The sequence below is a fragment of the Typopeltis vanoorti genome, chromosome 4 (assembly GCF_054136105.1).
Source record: "Typopeltis vanoorti isolate ZY-2024b chromosome 4, IOZ_Tvanoo_1.0, whole genome shotgun sequence".
Taxonomy (NCBI): Eukaryota; Metazoa; Arthropoda; class Arachnida; order Uropygi; family Thelyphonidae; genus Typopeltis; species Typopeltis vanoorti.
The window spans coordinates 73,328,179-73,347,409 of record NC_143552.1 but is presented as its reverse complement, the minus strand read 5'-3'; the positions used below and the strand labels follow the sequence as shown (position 1 = coordinate 73,347,409).

Here is a 19,231-nt window from a genome sequence, read left to right as displayed (position 1 = left end):
ATGAAAATAGATAGAATTGTTGAAAATGTCAACTGTGTTGTGAACGGGGAACCTGTGGAACAAGTAAAATTTCAGCTACTTAGGCACGATTTTTAGTGAAGATAGTAAATTAAATATGAAAATAGACAACAGAATCAACAAAGCTAGTATGATGGGAAGTCGATTGAATAAATTCATATGGAATAAGAGAGAGATCAGTCGGAACACTAAATTAGCTGTATACAAGACAGTGTTCAAACCAGTTTTAACTTATGGAAATGAGAGCTGGGTCAGAAATAAAACACTTGACCAAAGACTAGAGACCACAGATATGAGAGGCATGAACAGATGGCATCAATGGCAATATCATATTAAAAATGAGGATATTAGGAAAGAACTTGACATTGTCGGCATCCAGGAATGCGTTAGCAGAGCTAATCTCAGGTGGTATGGTCACTTAAACAGAATGGGCGAGGAAAGATTAGCAAAACACATGTTCTCTGCCAGGTTGGCAGGAAAATGACCCAGAGGAAGACCAAGATATAGGTGGATTGATACAGTACTTGCCTTGGACGATAGAAATATAAGATCTGATGATGATAATATTGGAGTCTTGACAAGTAACAGACTGATTTGGAGGAAAATTGTAGATAGGAAGTTAGTAATGATGTAAATTTTTCATGTAATACTATCATATCCTGTACACCCCTTGAGGGGTGCATGTCAGGAATTTGATGATGATAAAAATATAATAGAAAAAGTATAATAAAAAGAAATTAAACAAATAATTATGAAAAATCGGGTGGCCCCCCGTTAATGCATAAGTATCAAATAATGTAATTAATAATATTATTTAAACATAATTATTATTTGAGTCTAACTTTCATAAATACAACACCTAAATGCACAATTTGTAATAATATAACTAATAAATTGATGAAATAACAAAAATCGATTGCTCAAACTATCAACTGCAACCTGAAATAAAGGAGTAACCTTCCTAAAAATTATGATCACCGTAAAGTGGAGTTTAGCCGAGAAAACATACAAACTTTTCATATTAATGAGTGAATATACGTACCTAGATGCTAGAAAACACATAGGATTGATAAGAAACTGACTGCGCTTTTCGCGTTTCTTGCTTGCACTGACTCATAAGCGGCACTAGCTAGCGCTAGAACTAGCTCCAGTTGCCGTATGATAAGTTGATCACGCACAGCATTGCCTCGCATCCTAGTGGGAGTTAATACAACTAACGCAAACTCTAATTTATTCCTTTCAGAGAACTCCACTGTTTAAGTTCATTTATTTGCCACTTCTATTCATTATTATTTCTCACAGAACCCTAGAGTTCCATGGAAACCTGGTTGAGAAATGCTGGATTAATGTATCTATGGTGACAGCACACGTTAGCTAGGTCAGCTTATAAGAATGTTAAAAATGAGGCAAAAATGAATAAATAAAAATGCAAATTCTGAATAAGCAGTGCCAAATGAGTGAGTGGTTTGTCAAAAATAAACAGGAAAAAAAAATGTGAATTTTTTAACAATATTTTATTTTTAACAGTGTCTCAGAAGGCATGTTTGCATGCCAGAAATATTTGATATAATTCTGGCATGCAAATCGAATTCCAAGTATTCGATAGAAATTGATCTGCCACTCAATAGGTCCACATGCGCGCGCGCACACACAGCGCACATTATTTGTGCTTATAAAAATGCAGGTTGTGACCTCATCATTTCATTCTTGTTTTTTGGCTGCTCAGTGGGTTAGCCACATCTCCAGTACCTTCAAGATGGAAAGTCTTCATTGTTTAGATGATTCTTTGAGATCACAGGCCATTGGACAACTTGAAGCCGTGAAGGTGGAATGCTTAATGTGTTACGAAGTGTCGTCTCAATACTGTGGGCACAGTTTCAGGAGATAGGAACCATTACAAGAAGAGCTGGTCAAGGTTACCCGTGGACTACATCAACCAGAATAGATCACTATTTGGCTCTAACCCTACAATGTCCTATCACTAACTTTCTCTTGAAGTTGGTGTGGCCACAGGTGAAAACATTTCCAACCAGACTGTGTTAAAAAGACTCAGTTCAAGTGGACTCTATACAAAGAAGTCAGAGGTTTGTATCCCATTAACTGCAGAGCACATCAAAACTAGTGCCATGAACGTGAAACTCAGAATCCTGACAAATGGGGTACAGTTTTGTTCTCTAATAAGTTCCTTTTTTAGCCTACTTATGAATTCTAGATATTTGATCTAGAGAGAACAAGAAATGCAGTACTATCCCTCTGATATCTGAGAAACAGACACTTATGGTGGAGCTGTTTTCTTGTCAGGTGGAATAATAATCAATGGCTGCATTCCTCTTCATGTTTTTGATAAGGATGCCATAACTGTGCAGAGGAACCAAGAACAGATCCTCGAACCGTCTGTATAACTTTATAGGGGTTGCAGTTGGCCTAGATTTTCTTTTCATGCACAATAATGCCACTGCCCATGGAACTCAAGTGGTGGAGGATATCCCAATGAGTGCTGTGACCAAATAATCATAGGTTGAAATCTGAATGAACACATCTGGGATACCCTTGGGTGTTACATTGCACACAGCCACTGTCTTGGTCAGTTGATTAGCTAAAGTCTGTTCTGGTGGAAGAATGAGATTTGTTTCTACAGAATCTTATGGATACTCTTATATCAAACATGGTCCACTGCTGTCAGGCCCATTCAGCTATTAGAGGAGATTACGCTATACTGATATTATGTGACCATATTTTCAAGCATATTGTATTGACATTCTGTAATGTGATATTTTTGGTAATCCATTTCATTGTTATTCTGTTGTACCCTACCATCATACCAAATGTTGGTCTAGCCTAGCTTCATTACAAGCTGCACAAGTTATACCAGATTTTTTAAGCTTCCAAGTCAAGGATGCTGAGCTTAAAAATAGCTATATTTTACTATTACATATAAATTCTTTGCACATATAAACTCCTATGTTTATCTATTTGAATAAAAGTATTAAAATGGTTACTTTTATTTTTTCAATTTTTTTTCACTTGGTTATAAATTAAATCAAACAAACCAAGAAATTATATTCTTGCTTAATCCTTTATTCAAGTGTAAGCAGCCTTGTTTCTTATATCTTGTATCTTCACAACTTTTGTACAAAGTACAAAGTTGTGAAGATACAAAGTATCTTTGTGACCATGTACAAAGAGAGGCTAGTGACTTCACATTAATTGCCTTAGTATCCCAAAATGCAAAGCACACATCCTTTAGAGTGTGCATAATGCATTTAACATGCTATTCAACAACTAGCTCTAATCCACCTTTTCACTATTTGTATATGGGAAATAAATGACTTCTGCATTATTTCATTGTTGGTATCTCTTCAGGGTCTGGCTCCCATTGATGAGACTACAATAAAGGTCAAAACCTTTATTGTAGTCTCAGCAAATACCCAGAGCCACAGTCTGGGTAGTGGCTCTTCCTATTATTTATTTTTTTAGCATATGATATACAGGTCTCAGGATATTACATACATATTACATAAAACAATTGTAAAAATCATATTAAAAGGGGGATACAATCAGGAGTCAGAGCTTAATCCTTAAATCTTGGATCCACTCCAGGGATTCTGGGGTCAGTTTAAATCAGCACTCCTCTTTAGTGCCCGAGATTCTGATTGGTCTATAATTTGCTGCTACAGCAAATTATAGACCAATCTTAGAACCTCCCTTATGCAAGAGAATTATTTTTCCCTCTTTCCACTCCCTTGGAACTGTACTAGAGCTGAGACTTAAATTAAAGAGCCTAGTAAGAGGCATTGCTAGTTCTCCTGCACATTCTTGTAAAACCCAAACTGATACCCCCATCTAATCGCACAGCTATATTTACATTGAGATTCTGTGATATCCCAAGAGCCTCCAATTCATCTACCTCTGTTCTCACACTTCCAGTTATAGATGTGTGCTTGAACTGAAGTTTGTTTCCTCCTCCAGATAATCTACTGGAGGTAATCAGGGTATCTACATAAGCATAAAAAAAAAAAAACTTTAACACAATTGATACTAATGTTACATCTACTGTAGATATGTACCAGAATTTAACATGTTCACTGCCACACTCCTCGGGCATAGTTTGTTACCGCACGCCAAGCACTTTCACTTCTACAAGGGCAGTACAAGTTATCTCGTAGCTGGCTTATCAGACAGAATTTTGTTTCATGCGCTGATGACTGTAACTTGAGTTCAGAGTCAGTGACGTTCAGCATTCGTTGCAGCAAGGTTTATTGTTTCTAGTCTTACAATTATTTAAAATTATCTAAATAAAAACCTTCAATTACGCCATGGCCAGTAAAAGAAAGCTTACGCTAATATGAGCGATGATGAATGGAATGAATTATTTGGTTCTGATTCCGAAGATGATTATAATTCTACAGACGACTCTAGCAATGACTCAGATGGTGATATATCGTATATAAATATGTGTATATGTTGAAAAAACTTCAAAAAAATTGTTTTATTTGCATTAATAAATACATACTTATAATACACAGTTACTTATAATATACTATACTTTTTCTGAAATTATTTTCCTTCTACCAAGCCCTTAGACATGCTGTCCGCTTTATTCACAAGCCAAGGGTCCAAATTAACGTGTTTATACTATGAGTTAACTCATGCTTGGCATAGGAGGTCGGTAATCGACATACGAGTATATTCGTAGTTGGCTTGCAAGGCTCATACTGGTAGTTGGTATATGAGCAAATATGCCGAATATAAGGAAATATTCGGCAGCGAACGTGTTAAGTAAATTGATAATTAATGGAGTTAATGTCATCATTCTAGATGGAGTTAAGTCTCTTAAAGACCTAATAATATTATCATGGGGAAAATAATACTTGTAACAATGGTACTTGGTACTTGTTGAAAACATAGTCAATGCTATAGCAAATGCTGTCATAACCGAAAAGTATTGACCAAAGCTTTCTAAGCATAGTGTTATGCTAAAAATGGTTTATAACAAACTATTTACTATGACACTATTCCTGTTGTTGTTAATATAATAGTTACAAGTTACATAAAGATAATTTGCATTGCCATTAGCCAGCTATTGAAATCAATAAGAAAAAAAAGATCAGATTGTCAGTAATACTTTATTTTCCTCTATCTCTTCCAGGCGTGATGTGCTAGACCATTTAATAGAACTTCACAACTATAAGAACCAGTTTCTTCCTCATGCTCTGCGTAAATTCTTTCAGACTCTTCAAGCTCCAAATCATCAGAATAACTATCTGCGCACACTTATTAAGAAATTTTCAGCAAGGTTTTGCAAATGTAACCCACAGTTTGGAATGAGCGAAGGTAAATTCTTTAATATTCATTATTAAAACATTTTTAAAATTCAGTTACAATTCAATTCGATTGTAAGGTGTCTGTTGGCCTTATAATAACAGCTTTTCTGATATAGTGCTGCCACCAAAAGAAAGACCATGATAGGCTAGATTCTAGTCATTGACAAAGGGTTTTTTTTTTTTTTTCATCCCACCACTTTCAGAGTTAATAGATCTCTATCACAGACAAGTAAGTGATGGAGATCTATTAACCTTTTCCCAAAAATCTGGTTTTAACCCCACATCTCAAAAAAAAACTTATTATAGACAAAGATTTGAGTGTTAGGTTTTAGAATCACGAGATGATGACAGCAGTTGTCTTCCTTACCGATACCTCAAAAATCGTCAATAGCTATGGGTTCAGTTTTTGATAATGTCTGAATGGAGACTGCCCCTCATGTAGTGGCTACATGATTCGGGTGCTACATTGTTGCAGGGTGAGCGGGACGCTGCATGCAACAATGTAGCGCCCGAAGTATAGGCGAAGTGCGTGGTCGTCGAATGCCAGTATTGCATCAGCTCGCCTGTCGACCACACGTCGCAAAAATTCTTATTTTATCGCACTCGTCCATATTGTTTTCTAATATTGTGTTGTGGTATTTCAGGAAACAAGTTATTTCTTTAGTAAAATTTGAAACCCTACAAAATGGAGACAAAAAAAAAAGCCAAAGAGCAAAACCTTTTAACCTTCTTTAGTAGAGGCAAGGACAATATTCAGGAGAAAAGTAGTGATGGTACTGAAAGTATGCCAAGTACTAGTGCTTCGAGTTTAGAAGAAACAAAGAAAAAAAAATGTCAATACTTTGGAATGTGCAATACAAACCAAGAAAAGAAAAGGAAACTTTGTTAGGCGTTTCGACAAGGACTATTTAAAGCTTGGTTTCATTGTAGCCCCTGGCAGTGAACTATCACCACGGCCTTCGTGTGTAGTATGTTCTGAAATTCTGTAATGATGCTATGAAACTTTCCAAACTTGCTTGTCATTTGCTTTAGAAGCATAGAGATTTTATTGATAAGCCACTGGACTTTTTTCAAAGATTACGTGACCAGATGAAAAGTCCGAAAAGTAAAATGAAAATGATGATGACTAGTGACAAGTCGCTGCTTCGAGCGTCTTATTTAGTTGCTCTTCGAATAGCTAAAATGGAAAAAAACATTTACTGTTGTTGAGGAGTTAGTAAAGGCTTGCATCTTATATGTCGTACAAGAAATTTTGGGTCCTCAAGCCACTAAAACACTGGAGGCTATATCGCTTTTGGACACCACCATTCAGAGGAGAATTATTGATATGGCCACTTGAAAAGCAAGTTGTAGAGGGGATAAAGAAATCGAGATGTTTCACGATTCAACTTGATGAATCAACTGACGTGAGTAACCATGCTATCCTACTTTGCTTCGTGAGGTATAGTGAAGATGAAGACTTAAGGGAAGAACTTCTTTGTTGCCTTGACTTACCTGGACACACCACTAGTTCAGAGATATTTAATGCTCTTGACAGGCATTTTCAAGCACAGGGCTTAGACTGGAGCAAATGCGTTGGGGTGTGTATGGATGGTGCTGCAAACATGACTGGACGTCACTCAGGAGTAGTTGCGAAAATAAAGGAATTTGTGCATCACAGAGGTTTTGTTCACTTGCTGTATGATCCACCGGGAGCACCTAGCTGCAAAGAAGCTTTCTGCTGAACTAAACAGTGTGATGAATGATGCAGTGAAGATCATTAATGAAATTTGTAGTCGAGCTATGAACTCCAGGCTGTTCACAACACTGTGTGAGGGTATGGAATCACACACCACCAACATCTCCTTCTCCCTGCAGAAGTGAGGTAGTTATCGAGAGGAAGGGGTTCTTGCACACCTTTTTGAACTGAGGGAAGAAATAAAGCAGTTTCTGCGAGAGCAAAAATCTGACTTATTAGAGCCTTTGTTGAATGAGGAATGGATGGCTAAGCTTGCTTATATGGTGGACATATTTAGCCTTCTTAACGAACTCAATATTTCTCTTCAGGGGTCTTGTACAAATATTTTTACACTGAGAAATAAAATGGATGCGTTCAAAAAGAAGCTATAAGAGGAAGATATAAGAATGTTTCCACTTTTAGGAGAATTTTTGATTGCTGCTGATGTCAACAAGAAAGTCATAATCAACATAATAAGTCAACATTTAAGGGTGTTAGCTGAAAACTTTAATAATTATTTCCCTGAAAATGAGGATCCTCATAAAGGTAACCTCTGGATTAATAATCCCTTCTTGAAAGATATAAAATCATGCGCACTTGATCCTCGTGAAAAAGAAAAGCTGATCAAGTTGTCTTCTGATGTCACTCTGGTGTCCAGACATAAAATGCAATCATTGTCTCAACTTTGGATATCACTCAAAAGAATATCCATCTCTGAGTTATAAAGCTATCAAATTGTTGGTTGTTCTTCCGACTTCCTATTTGTGTGAAAAAGACTTTTTCAGCCATGTCAGTAATAAAAACCAAACAGAGAAATCAAATGGATATTATTGCAGCGCTTTGTCTCTCAGAAACAATGCACCAGCCATGTATATCAAATTTTCTAACCTATAAGCAGTAGCAGATGTTGCACTAGTTAAAAATTGTAATTTTATAACATTGGATTTAATAAATAAAATACTATCTACATTGGTTTATGTTTCTGTCTTAGCCGTCAGCCAGTCCGCAAAATATTTCTCCTATTTTCCCCAGTACGCAGGTGTAAAAAGGTTGAAAAATGCTGCTCTAGATCGCACCATATGAAACACTCATATCACAATAGTGCTCCCTCTGCCAGTCAGATTTCACTGCAGGTACAGTGCAATTTTTGTGGGCATTTTCTATCATGTACATCAAGCATGCACCTTGTATATCATAGATAATTACTGCACATTACCATCTATTTGAGTGAAGCCCGTTTTTTCCCACTGTAACAATCATCACATGAAATTAAGAGACAGTCAAACTCAGTCATCTGTGTAGTCCCATATAATGAGAATATAGTGAAAGAGTCCCATATAATGGAAGCCAAAAGATAATGCTCTAGTTGTCATTAATTGTACTGTTCAGATGCATGCTTGACAGCTGCCATATACTACTGCTTCTGGTCGTGGCTTATTACCCTATTCCATTAAATTTGGTTTTGAACACCTTCGTGGTGAAATGGGTATATGAAAAGTGTAAATCAAAATCAGAATTGCATTGCCATTCAACTGTAAAATATAGTCTATGTCTGTCTGTGTGCCGTTATAAATATTCATATATATTTATTATTCACGTTGTCATCAACTGTGCCTTTGTACTACCCTAAGTTTTTACTGCACCTTAACTTCTATCAACTCTCGCAGATAAGACATTAACTGCTTACCAGTTAATCCTACCAAGTCTGATTTCTGTGCCCCCCCCCCTCCCAACAGAGGTATTGGTTCTTGAACCATCAGTAGAGATGGGTGAGAAATCAGCGTGTGCTGCTCTGTGTGCATTAAACAATTGCAGACAGATGGAGTATAAGATTTCTGTAGCTGACAAAGTGAGAGGTTGCAGGATGGTGTGATGTTATGTTTAGCGTAGCTAACGTTGTCAACATTTATACCAACAGCTTGCACAGTTTCTTTAACACGCATACCAAAATGATGTATAACAGTTTGAAGAGTGTGATATTGAGCTTCCCAATGCAGAGAGAAGATACTAGTCCATGTAGGATGATCTGAGAGATATTTTATTTTTAGGGCATAATTAAGAGATAACTGTTTCTGTCGAAGTGATAGAGTCTGTTCATTTGCTTCAACATAAAGACTTTAAATGGGTGATGTGCAAAAGGTATCCATATACCCTGATGATGGATGGAATCCAACCATTGTAGGTTACTCAGTCTTGCAGAACCATAAACTTAGAACCAATAATCCAACTTTGAACGTATAAGTGCACAATAAAGATGGAGCAATGAAGCTCGATCAGCACCCTACTCAGTAGAGGATAGAGTGTGGAGGAGGTTCAAAGTTTTTTGCATTTTTCTCTTAGTTGATGAATGTGTGCTAGAAATGCAAGCTTTTTTGTCAAAGATGAGTCCCAAGAACTTGGTTTTTGTAGCTACTGGAATAACAGTATGTCCCATTCTTAATTCAGGATCTGGATGATGAGTGCATTTTCGAAAGAATTGTACACAGACACTTTTTTCTGTTGAAAAACCTAAACCCATTATTAAGAGCCCACAGAGAGACATGATCAATTGCTTGCTGAAGTTGTCTTTCAATTACCCTCACGTTACATGAGTGACAGTAAATTGTGAAGTCATCAACATATAGAGCATTGTCTACAGCCGGAGAAAGCTGTTCAATGAGTTAATTTGAATAGCAAAAAGGGTCACGCTTAAGACAGAGCCTTGGGGAACACCCTGTTCTTGATGATATGGTCGAGATAGCATACTTCTCACTCTGACTTGGAAAGTTCGCCTTGACAGAAAGCTTTTAATAAATACAGGGAGGTGTCATCTGAGACCTAGGTTATAGAGGTCTTTTAATATGCCATATCTCCAGACTGTGTCATAAGCTTTTTCCATGTCAAAGAAAACTGAAACTAGATTCTCACTTCAGAAATGCATCTCTTATACAAGTTTCTAAACAAACCAAATGGTCTAAAGTTGAATGATGTCTACGGAAACCACACCGTGGTTCTGGAAAACTTTCAAAACAATTCTTTTTAAGAGTAGGTTATAAAAACAACTAAAAAGTGCTGAAACAAGTTCTTAAAGAGCTAGATTAAAATTTTTGGAGCTAGGGAAGAAAAAAGGAGCTAGATTTAGCTCCAAAAGAACTAAATTGGCAATACTAGTCTGTACATCAGTTTTTATGTTGTTTTATGTTTTTAGGAAATGTTAATGGGAACAAAAATAAAGTTATGGAATGTTCTGTAGCTTTAAATAACAAGGGTGTCCAGACAATTATTGGTAGATTGTGTGCGTGCGCGCGTGTGTTGCACACAGTGAAATGCTAATGAAAGAAATTGAAATAGGAATAAATTAAAGAAAGTCATTGTTGAATCTCTTTTTAGAGGATGTCCTGGTTTTCTTTTTCCTGATGGCTTATAAATTAAAACTTTGTTTGATATGTGTTCCATTCATGTTATACTTTTTTTTTATTTTTTCTATTACTCAGTTGCTCAGTGAGATAAAATTTCAGCAAAATTTGGCACTATAGTTAATTTCAATCTCAGATGCAGTTCGACATCTATAATGCGATTCCTCCTCTTCGTCTTAATATCTACAAGGGCCGAAAATCCAACTTCGCACAGATATGAACTTGGAAATAGAAAAATTAACCTTAGAGCTTTATCTGTTAATTCAGGAAATTCATTCTGTATTTGTAGCTAAAACGATGATAACGTATTCTCGTTGTATTTATTTTTTAGGAAACCATCAGAAGCTAGTTCTAAAAGTTGTTCTTCTATTGACAATAGATCCTTTGGGATAGATTTGTTGATATTGAAAGGGTATCTTATCCACTCAATGTCCGATTCAGGGAAATACTTTCCTAGATTCATTTGTAAGCTTTGTAAATGATGCATGATAGTAATTTTTACATCATTGATTTGTTCATTTGAACTTACGAGCAATTCATGAAGAGATGGAAATGCATCAAATTCACCATTACCAACTCACTTTTGCAATAACTTCATTTTTGCCAACGTGGTGTTCACTTTATCTTGGACATGAAATATAGAAATTTCCTTGCCTTGTAAAGATAAATTAAGACTATTTAATACAGTACTGAGCCATTTCCAATTATATAAATACTTTTTCAATTCAAACTTTTCATCAAGAAAAACTTGTAGTTCATTCCAAAGTTCAAATAAACGAGTAAGGACTTTTCCACGAGAAAGCCAACGAACATCGGTATGGAAAAGAAGTTGTGTATAGTTGCTTCCCATTTCTTTGCAAAGTTGAGAGAAAAGTCTGGCGTTTAATAATTTATGATTTTTACAGCTTTATCAAGAACACTTTTCTTAGGTCTGTACACATCATATGTGTAGACAAAGAATTCCTGTGTATGCAGCAGTGTGTCGACTTTGCATCTAGTGCAACAGCTTGAATCCTTGAAACAAGCCCCTTTTTAGATCTGACCATGGATTTTGCTCTGTTCGTGCTTATTCCAACACAACTTTTCCAATCAAGCTTGTTTTGATGCATAAACGTATTTTACTGTTGAATATTTCTTCTCCTGTTGTATGCTCTGGCAAGGGTTGGCAATATAAAAGGGAGTTATGAATTTTTTGATTTTTTTCGTACCTAAAGAACACTAGAAGATTTGCAAATGTAATGTCGGTTGATTCATCTACCTGAAATGCATAATAACGACTACGTATATCAGATAGCAATGTTCGTTTTATATTTTCAGCCATTTCAGTGATCCTTCGATGAACAGCACTATTTGAAAGGCAAATCTGATCAAAAGATCTTCTTGCATTATCTCCGATCATAATTTCTGCTATTATTTTTGCTGCAGGCTTGACCAAACTTTCACCAATTGTATTCCATGCACCACTTTTTGCTATTAATAGCAACACGATATGAAGCTTCTAAATCCTTCATATTTTCACCTCCTGACATCGCGACATCACTTTTTGAGATTCTTTTAAATTTTTTAGTTTATTTCGAAAAAATTCGACAGGTTTGTCCTTGTATTCATTATGTTTTGATTCAAAATGGCGATTTAAATTAGATGGCTTCATGCTTTCATTTTCTAAAGTCATCATCATCAAATTCCTGCCATGTACCCTCAAGGGGGTGTACAGGATATGATAGTACTACATGAAAAAAATTACATCATTATTAATTTCCTATCTACAATTTTCCTCCAAATCAGTCTGTTACTTTTCAACACTCCAACATTATCAGATCTTATATTTCTATCGTCTAAAGCACTCTGGGTCGTTTTGCTGCCAACCTGGCAGAGAACACTTGTTTCGCTAATCTTTCCTCGCCCATTCTGTTTAAGTGACCATACCACCTGAGATTAGCTCTGCTAACACATTCCTGGATGCTGACAATGTCAAGTTCTTTCCTAATATCCTCGTTTTTAATATGATATTGCCATTGATGCCATCTGTTCACGCCTCTAATCTTTCTCAGGGCTCTCATATCTGTGGTTTCTAGACTTTGGCCAAGTGTTTTACTTCTGACCCAGCTCTCAGATCCATAAGTTAAAACTGGTTTGAACACTGTCTTGTATACAGCTAATTTAGTGTTCCGACTAATTTCTCTCTTATTCCATATGAATTTATTCAATTGACTTCCCACCATACCAGCTTTGCTGATTCTGTTGTCTATTTCTATATTTAATTTACCATCTTCAGTAAAAATCGTGCCTAAATAGCTGAAATGTTTTACTTGTTCCACAGGTTCTCCATTCACAACACAGTTGATATTTTCAATGATTCTGTCTATTTTCATTGTCTTTGTCTTTTTATTGCTGACCTTCATACCATATCTATTACAACAGCTATTCAATTTAGTTAGAGAATCTTGCAGACTTGTAGCGGATTTATTTAGAAGTATAACATCATCCGCATAAAGCAAAGAGCTGACATTAACATCTCCAATTTTGATATCATGTTTAATACCACTTTCCTTCATAATGTGATCCATATAGATAATGAATAACAGAGGGGATAATGTACATCCTTGTCTCACACCAGATTTAACATTAAACCATCTTCCTGTACTTCCTTCAATTCTAACTGCTGACTTACAACTCAAATAAAGACTAAGTATTGCTTGATATAATGCCCCATCGACACCATATAACTGTAGCGTATTTGAATAGCTTCTCTCTTGGCACCTTGTCATATGCCTTTTCCAGATCGACAAAACTTAAATACAGATCTTTGTTATATTCCCATGCTTTCTTGACTATTTGTCGTAAAGTGAAGATCTGATCCTGACAGCCTCTATTTGGCCTGAATCCAGCTTGTTCTTCACCAAGCTTTTCTTCCACAATTCTTCTCAACCGTTTCTCAAGTATACTTGCATAGATCTTGCCAGGAACACTCAGTAGGGAAATACCTCTGTAATTCTCACATGCATTTTTATTTTCCTTTTTATATATGGGTACTATGAGAGCTCTACTCCAATCATCGGGAATTCGTCCCTCTATCTAGGCGTTCTGAACTATGCAGTGCAGCCACTGTAAAACTCTCTTATACCACCATACTTCAGCATTTCTGGTCGAATATCATCTACTCCTGCTGCCTTTCCACATTTCAAGCCTTTGATGGCTTTTTCTACTTCAAGTATGGATATGTATTCCTGACTGCATGCCTGGTCAGTGTTTTTTACCACTGTGCTGTCATCAACGCTTGTTTCATTTAGCAGTTTTTCAAAGTAATTACTCCATACTTCAAGGATATCTTTTTCGCCCGTTTTCATGTCACCTTTATCATCTCTAATTCCTTTTATAGCACTCTTTCCTCTATTCTTAAGCTTCTTCAACAACCTCCATAATATTTTGCCAACTTCTTCAAATTTATTTTCTATATTCTTGCCAAAGTCCTCTCATGACTTTTGTTTAGCTAGTTTTACACAGTGTTTAGCATTCTTGCATTTGTCTCTAAGAGCACAAGCTGACTTATTTGACAGGAACTTTTGGTATGCTTTCTTCTTTTCCTTCACTGCCTCTTTAACTTCCTGTGTCCACCAGGGAGTTCTGATTTTTTTTATCCTTACAGACAACCTCACCACATGCCTCTCTGGCAGAATCAATCAATGTTTTCTTCAAAGTTTGCCACTGAATCTCCAAGGTTTGATTCCTATTCTCAGACTCTTCCATTTTTTCTTCAATAATCTTTGTGTATTTTAGTCTACAGCTCACATCTGAGAGCTGCTCAACTTTTATTCGCTTTAAAACTTTCTTACATGTTATTCTTTTCAATATGAAATTCAATTTTATCCTGCTCAAGACTAAATAGTGATCACTTCCAATTTCAAATCCTCTGTACACTCTGGTGTCCTGCACCAGGGAGAAAACATCACTATCAACAATAACATAGTCAATGAGATTTTTCTTATTCCTAGCCTCTTCTCTCCATGTGAATTTGTGCACATTTTTATGTTGGAACATGGTGTTAGTAATAGCCAATCCATGTCCTGAGCAGAAATCCAACAGATATTTGCCATTATTATTAGCTTTGCTCTTTTGTCCAAATTTCCCCAAAATATTTTTGTATGTCTGACAATCATTTCCTACTCTGCTATTTAGATCCCCAACAAGGACCAACTTTTCATTTTTCATTGTGTCAGTTGCTTTTTCTAAAGGCTCAAAAAATTCCTCCACTTCTACCTTAGTAAAACCTTCTGTGGGACCATAGGCACAAATAAGTCTCATTATCCAGTTCACCATTCTCATATTTGCCCACATTACTCTACTTGAGACTGACTGCCATTCAAGAAGATTAGCCTCGTATTTTGTGTTGAATACTATGGCTACTTCTTCTTTTCCTTGATTGTCATTGCCTGAATATAGCATTTTGTATTTATTGCTCAGAAAGATCTCGCCAGTTTTGGTCTTTTTTGTTTCAGTCACCCCTATTATGTCGATCTGGTACTTATCTAATTCCTCAGCTAGCTCCATTTCTTTGCCATTCAGGCTTCTTACGTTGATAGTACCGATCTTTAACTCTGGTGATGTTGAGTTGGGGTTTATTTTCAGATTTGTTCCAGTAGCTGACTTTTCGCTGTTCGCCCTGGTTTCCTGGCGAAAACAACGGGGGCCTTGTTTAACTGGGCGACGCCCCAGCCGGCATGAAATTTTGTCATGTTGTACCATCATTCTATATTTTGGTTTAACCAATAAGAATACAATTCGGTCGGCTAAATCCCAAATTGCCAGCCCATCTTCGTCCGTTCAGTATCCAAGTAGATACCCAACAGGGTGCACCACGAGAAGGTGAAGATTGGACATTAGGTCAGAAGTCCTGGTCGGTTTTCTGCATTCCTTTAAAGGCTATGTGGAGGTCTCCTCTCAGTTATACAGCTTTGACCCTTAAAGTTTCACCACAAATTACACATAATGGAATAGGTTCCTCTTCATTTCCCGTCCATGAAAATCCACATTTCAAATAATTTATATCGTACTTACGAAGTTTTCTCATCTTTTTTCTAGTTGGTTCTTTAGAGATGTCAGACGACACAACCTTATCTATTTCACTTGATCCAGATACAATATCAACGTTTTCTTGTTGCTGAAAGATACTTGTATCTGCTAGGTTCTTTTCTTTTGTGCATTTTAAAAATCCAGTCTTTAACTAATGATCCATACTTAAGAATTTGAAAGCTAAAAAAATTACCGTATTTAATGAACAGTCCTTCAACAAATGAATAGTGAAAGCAGAGCTCGAAACAGACACCAGTGGTAGGCCAGTAGAGATAAAGCAGCTATGAAGACATTCATTTGATTGGTGCGACATTAACAAAAGATCGCGCTACTAAATGACAAAGGCATACCGACAGTTGAGTTGAAATGCTAATTCTCTTCAACCGAATTCCTTATATAATATCGAAACACATTCACTATATATTTCTTAGTTTTAACACGTTCGCTCAAGCAAAACCATATGTTGCCAGTGCAACATATGTTTTGAGTCTACTATACAGCATTTTATGTGTGAGGGGACATGCGAATCATTAGTTAGTGCCGTTTTTATCCCAGTTGTCTCTAATTGCACTGTTTGTTGAGAAACATATTACACAGCCTGCAGATGTCTCTGTACCTTATTCAGTGATACAATAGGAACGTTTTATGATCCCGAACTTCACGGATACAGTAAATTTTATGCCATGCGTTAATGATGCATAGCCGATAATTGCCACGGAACCCCCCCTTGAATACCTTTCACGTACCCCCAGGGTTACGCATACCACACTTTGAGAAAAGAAATGCTGCTTCTTTAGAGGATGTCCTGGGCTATAGAATTAAGAATATTAATTTGCTGATGATTTGGTGTTCATACCTAAATCAAAATATGGTTGAGTTACTAATTAAAAAAAAATAATAATAAAAAAAAAAGAGTCCAAATTATGGCTTGGTATTAAATATAGCTAAAACAAAATATATGGTAATAAGCAGAAATCAGCAACAAAATAATACAAGTTTAAGAGTATCAATGGGACTCATTCAAAATGTAAAGGCTTATAATTATTTATGAGTAATGATTAGAAGATGCAAAAATAGTTATGGCAAAAGAAACATTTTGGAATACCTCTGGAATAAATAAACAGACTGAAAATAATAAATTCCTATATACAGTCCACACTGAATTATGGATGTGAGACATAGACATATACAAGATTCATAATCCGGAAATTGCAGGCCTTTACCTGGAGTGCTATAGGCGAGCACTGAAGATTTCTTTAGGTATTGAAGTTAATGGGAAACAAAAAAAAAGTTCTCATGGAAGACCTTATAAAGAGAAACATACCAGATGGCAGGGCACGTATTAAGAACATTGGCAAGAAAATCATCTCTGGAAATATGAAAGAAAATTAGAGGGAGAATATACCATGATAGATCAAGAACTTGTTGTTTTTATGATTCAAAGAAATGGATGAACAACAAGAGCTATTACAAGCATAAAAGGATAACACAGTGGCATACCATGATTGCATCATCAAATTCCTGACATGTACCCTCAAGGGGTGTACAGGATATGATAGTACTACACGAAAAATTTACATCATTACTAACTTCCTATTTACAATTTTCCTCCAAATCAGTCTGTTACTTGTCAAGACTCCAACATTATCAGATCTTATATTTCTATCATCTAAGCCACTTTGTACCGTATCAATCCACCTATATCTTGGTCTTCCTCTGGGGTCGTTTTCCTGCCAACGTGGCAGAGAACACTTGTTTTGCTAATTTTTCCTCGCTCATTCTGTTTAAGTGACCATACCATCTGAGATTAGCTCTGCTAAGCATTCCTGGATGCTGACAATGCCAAATTCTTTCCTAATATCCTCGTTTTTAATATGATATTGCCATTGATGCTGTTGGATTCTGATTATGTAGAGATTAGAGTAATTATTATTTGGTTCAGAATCCAACATGATCTTCCATCACAAAGGCTAGACTTGTAAATATTATTTAATGTAAACAACTTATTTTACAATTTAATATTCATATAACTACTTTAATTTTGTCTAATATCTAATTATTTAATCAAAGATATATGTATTAATAGTAATAAGACTGTATTAAATATTATTAAGCTATTTTAATTATTACTATGTTAATATTATATAAGAACTTGTATTTGATAATTTAACTGTGCATTATTTGAAATGTAAATATTCTCTATTTATTCCTGTTTGTAGAAGTTTAACGTTATGCAATAGCTCAATTTTATTATATTTTGTTTTGTTGTCATGGAAACGTATGTGAGATAGTGAGCACGTTTTTGGAACATCACGTGAGAAGGTTTATTGAAAAGAGTTTTAGAAAGAAATCACGTGAACAATTTAGGCGGGAAGAACGGATATAAAAAGCGAGGAACGCTGGAAAAGGGAGAGCATTAGAGACTTATAAGAGAGAGATTGGCATTAGGTTGGAATCGGAGCATTCGGGAATCACAGTGCGATAATAGCAAGTCGGCAAGTCACGCAAGCAGCTAAATAAAGTCTACTAGTCAAGAGGCAGTTAGCTAATAAGTTGTAGAATAACAATTATAGCTACGGAAAACAGCTGAGTGACTACTAAATAGACTAGCAATACTTGAGTTGAGATTTAATTTCAGGGCCGACCTTTCAAGGACACACGGAAACTTGAAGCATAGCACAAAGTAACTAGAAAATAATTAGAGGCAACAAAGTTGAGTTTGATGATAGCGGTGTTAAGAATTATGGTACCTAAAGGATTAAATTGATGTCGAAGGAGTAGGCAACTGTGCATATTAAACTTCAAGTTAAGGAATTATTGTGTGTTACCTTAGTACAAGAGTTGTTAGTAGAACACTGAATTAGTTAAGTGATGTCAAATGTAGTGCAAGCGGTTTGATCTATGCAAGAATGTTTGATTGTGTGTATTGTGACTGTTAATTAATCCAGTTATTTCTAAGAAGATTTTTTTTTAAATGAGTGCCGTTAATTGATTAAAGTGTATACAATTACAAAAAGTGGCACATAAATATATGAAGAAGGAAAATTGTCGGTAAGAATATTCCAACCATTAATATTCCTATGCAGAGATATGAGTATGTTTCTTCCTAGAATATCCCTATACTAACAGTAACCGTTGTGGAGGTTAACTGAAGCATAGATTTAAAAGTGTAAGCTTGTGAAAAATTATTGCCACCAATAAATTGTATTTGAAACTAAAAAAAAAAACTCTGAGATGTTAATGTGAATGATCACTAAGGAATTTTATGACATTAAGCTTTATTAAGTGTTAAGTGAACTGTGTGAAGACTGTATTAGAGATAACAGATTTACCATTGTCTGAATTTGTATGACAGTATTATCAGAAAAGCTGAAGTGTTTATAATAACTTATTTAGTATTTTGATCTTAAGTGTATAACTTGTGATTATAAAGTTAAATGTTTGTTTTGTTAATCTAATGTTGTATTTTGCCTGAATCTCTTTTACTGCACCATTCATAAAATATTCGAACCAAAGCGGGAGTGATAAAAAGGTTAAATATACTCGGCCAGTATTTATAATAACAACATATAAAGGAAGGGTAGTTGAGAGTTGGTTTATTTTCAATTCTTGAACTAATTCAGATATAAAGTGGCGCAGTCTTTAAATATAAATTTTCTTTATTTGAATTACAAATCAACTAGCAACCTTCTATTTTGTCTAAGAAC

At 35.7% G+C, this 19,231-nt stretch overlaps 2 protein-coding genes across 5 annotated transcripts in view; one reads left to right on the top strand and one right to left on the bottom strand.

The window, feature by feature from the left end:
- The window catches only part of LOC150107412 (ethylmalonyl-CoA decarboxylase-like), a 99,917-nt gene that overhangs the window by 839 nt on the left and 79,847 nt on the right, over window positions 1–19,231 (bottom strand). The window lies entirely within an intron of this gene.
- The window catches only part of LOC150107413 (F-box only protein 8-like), a 103,314-nt gene that overhangs the window by 57,746 nt on the left and 26,337 nt on the right, over window positions 1–19,231 (top strand). For all 4 annotated transcript variants that reach the window (XM_090391876.1, XM_090391873.1, XM_090391875.1 and 1 more), the window contains exon 7: window positions 5,168–5,352. In XM_090391876.1, the coding sequence (XP_090248002.1) occupies window positions 5,168–5,352 (185 nt within the window). The remainder of the gene's footprint in view (window positions 1–5,167; window positions 5,353–19,231) is intronic.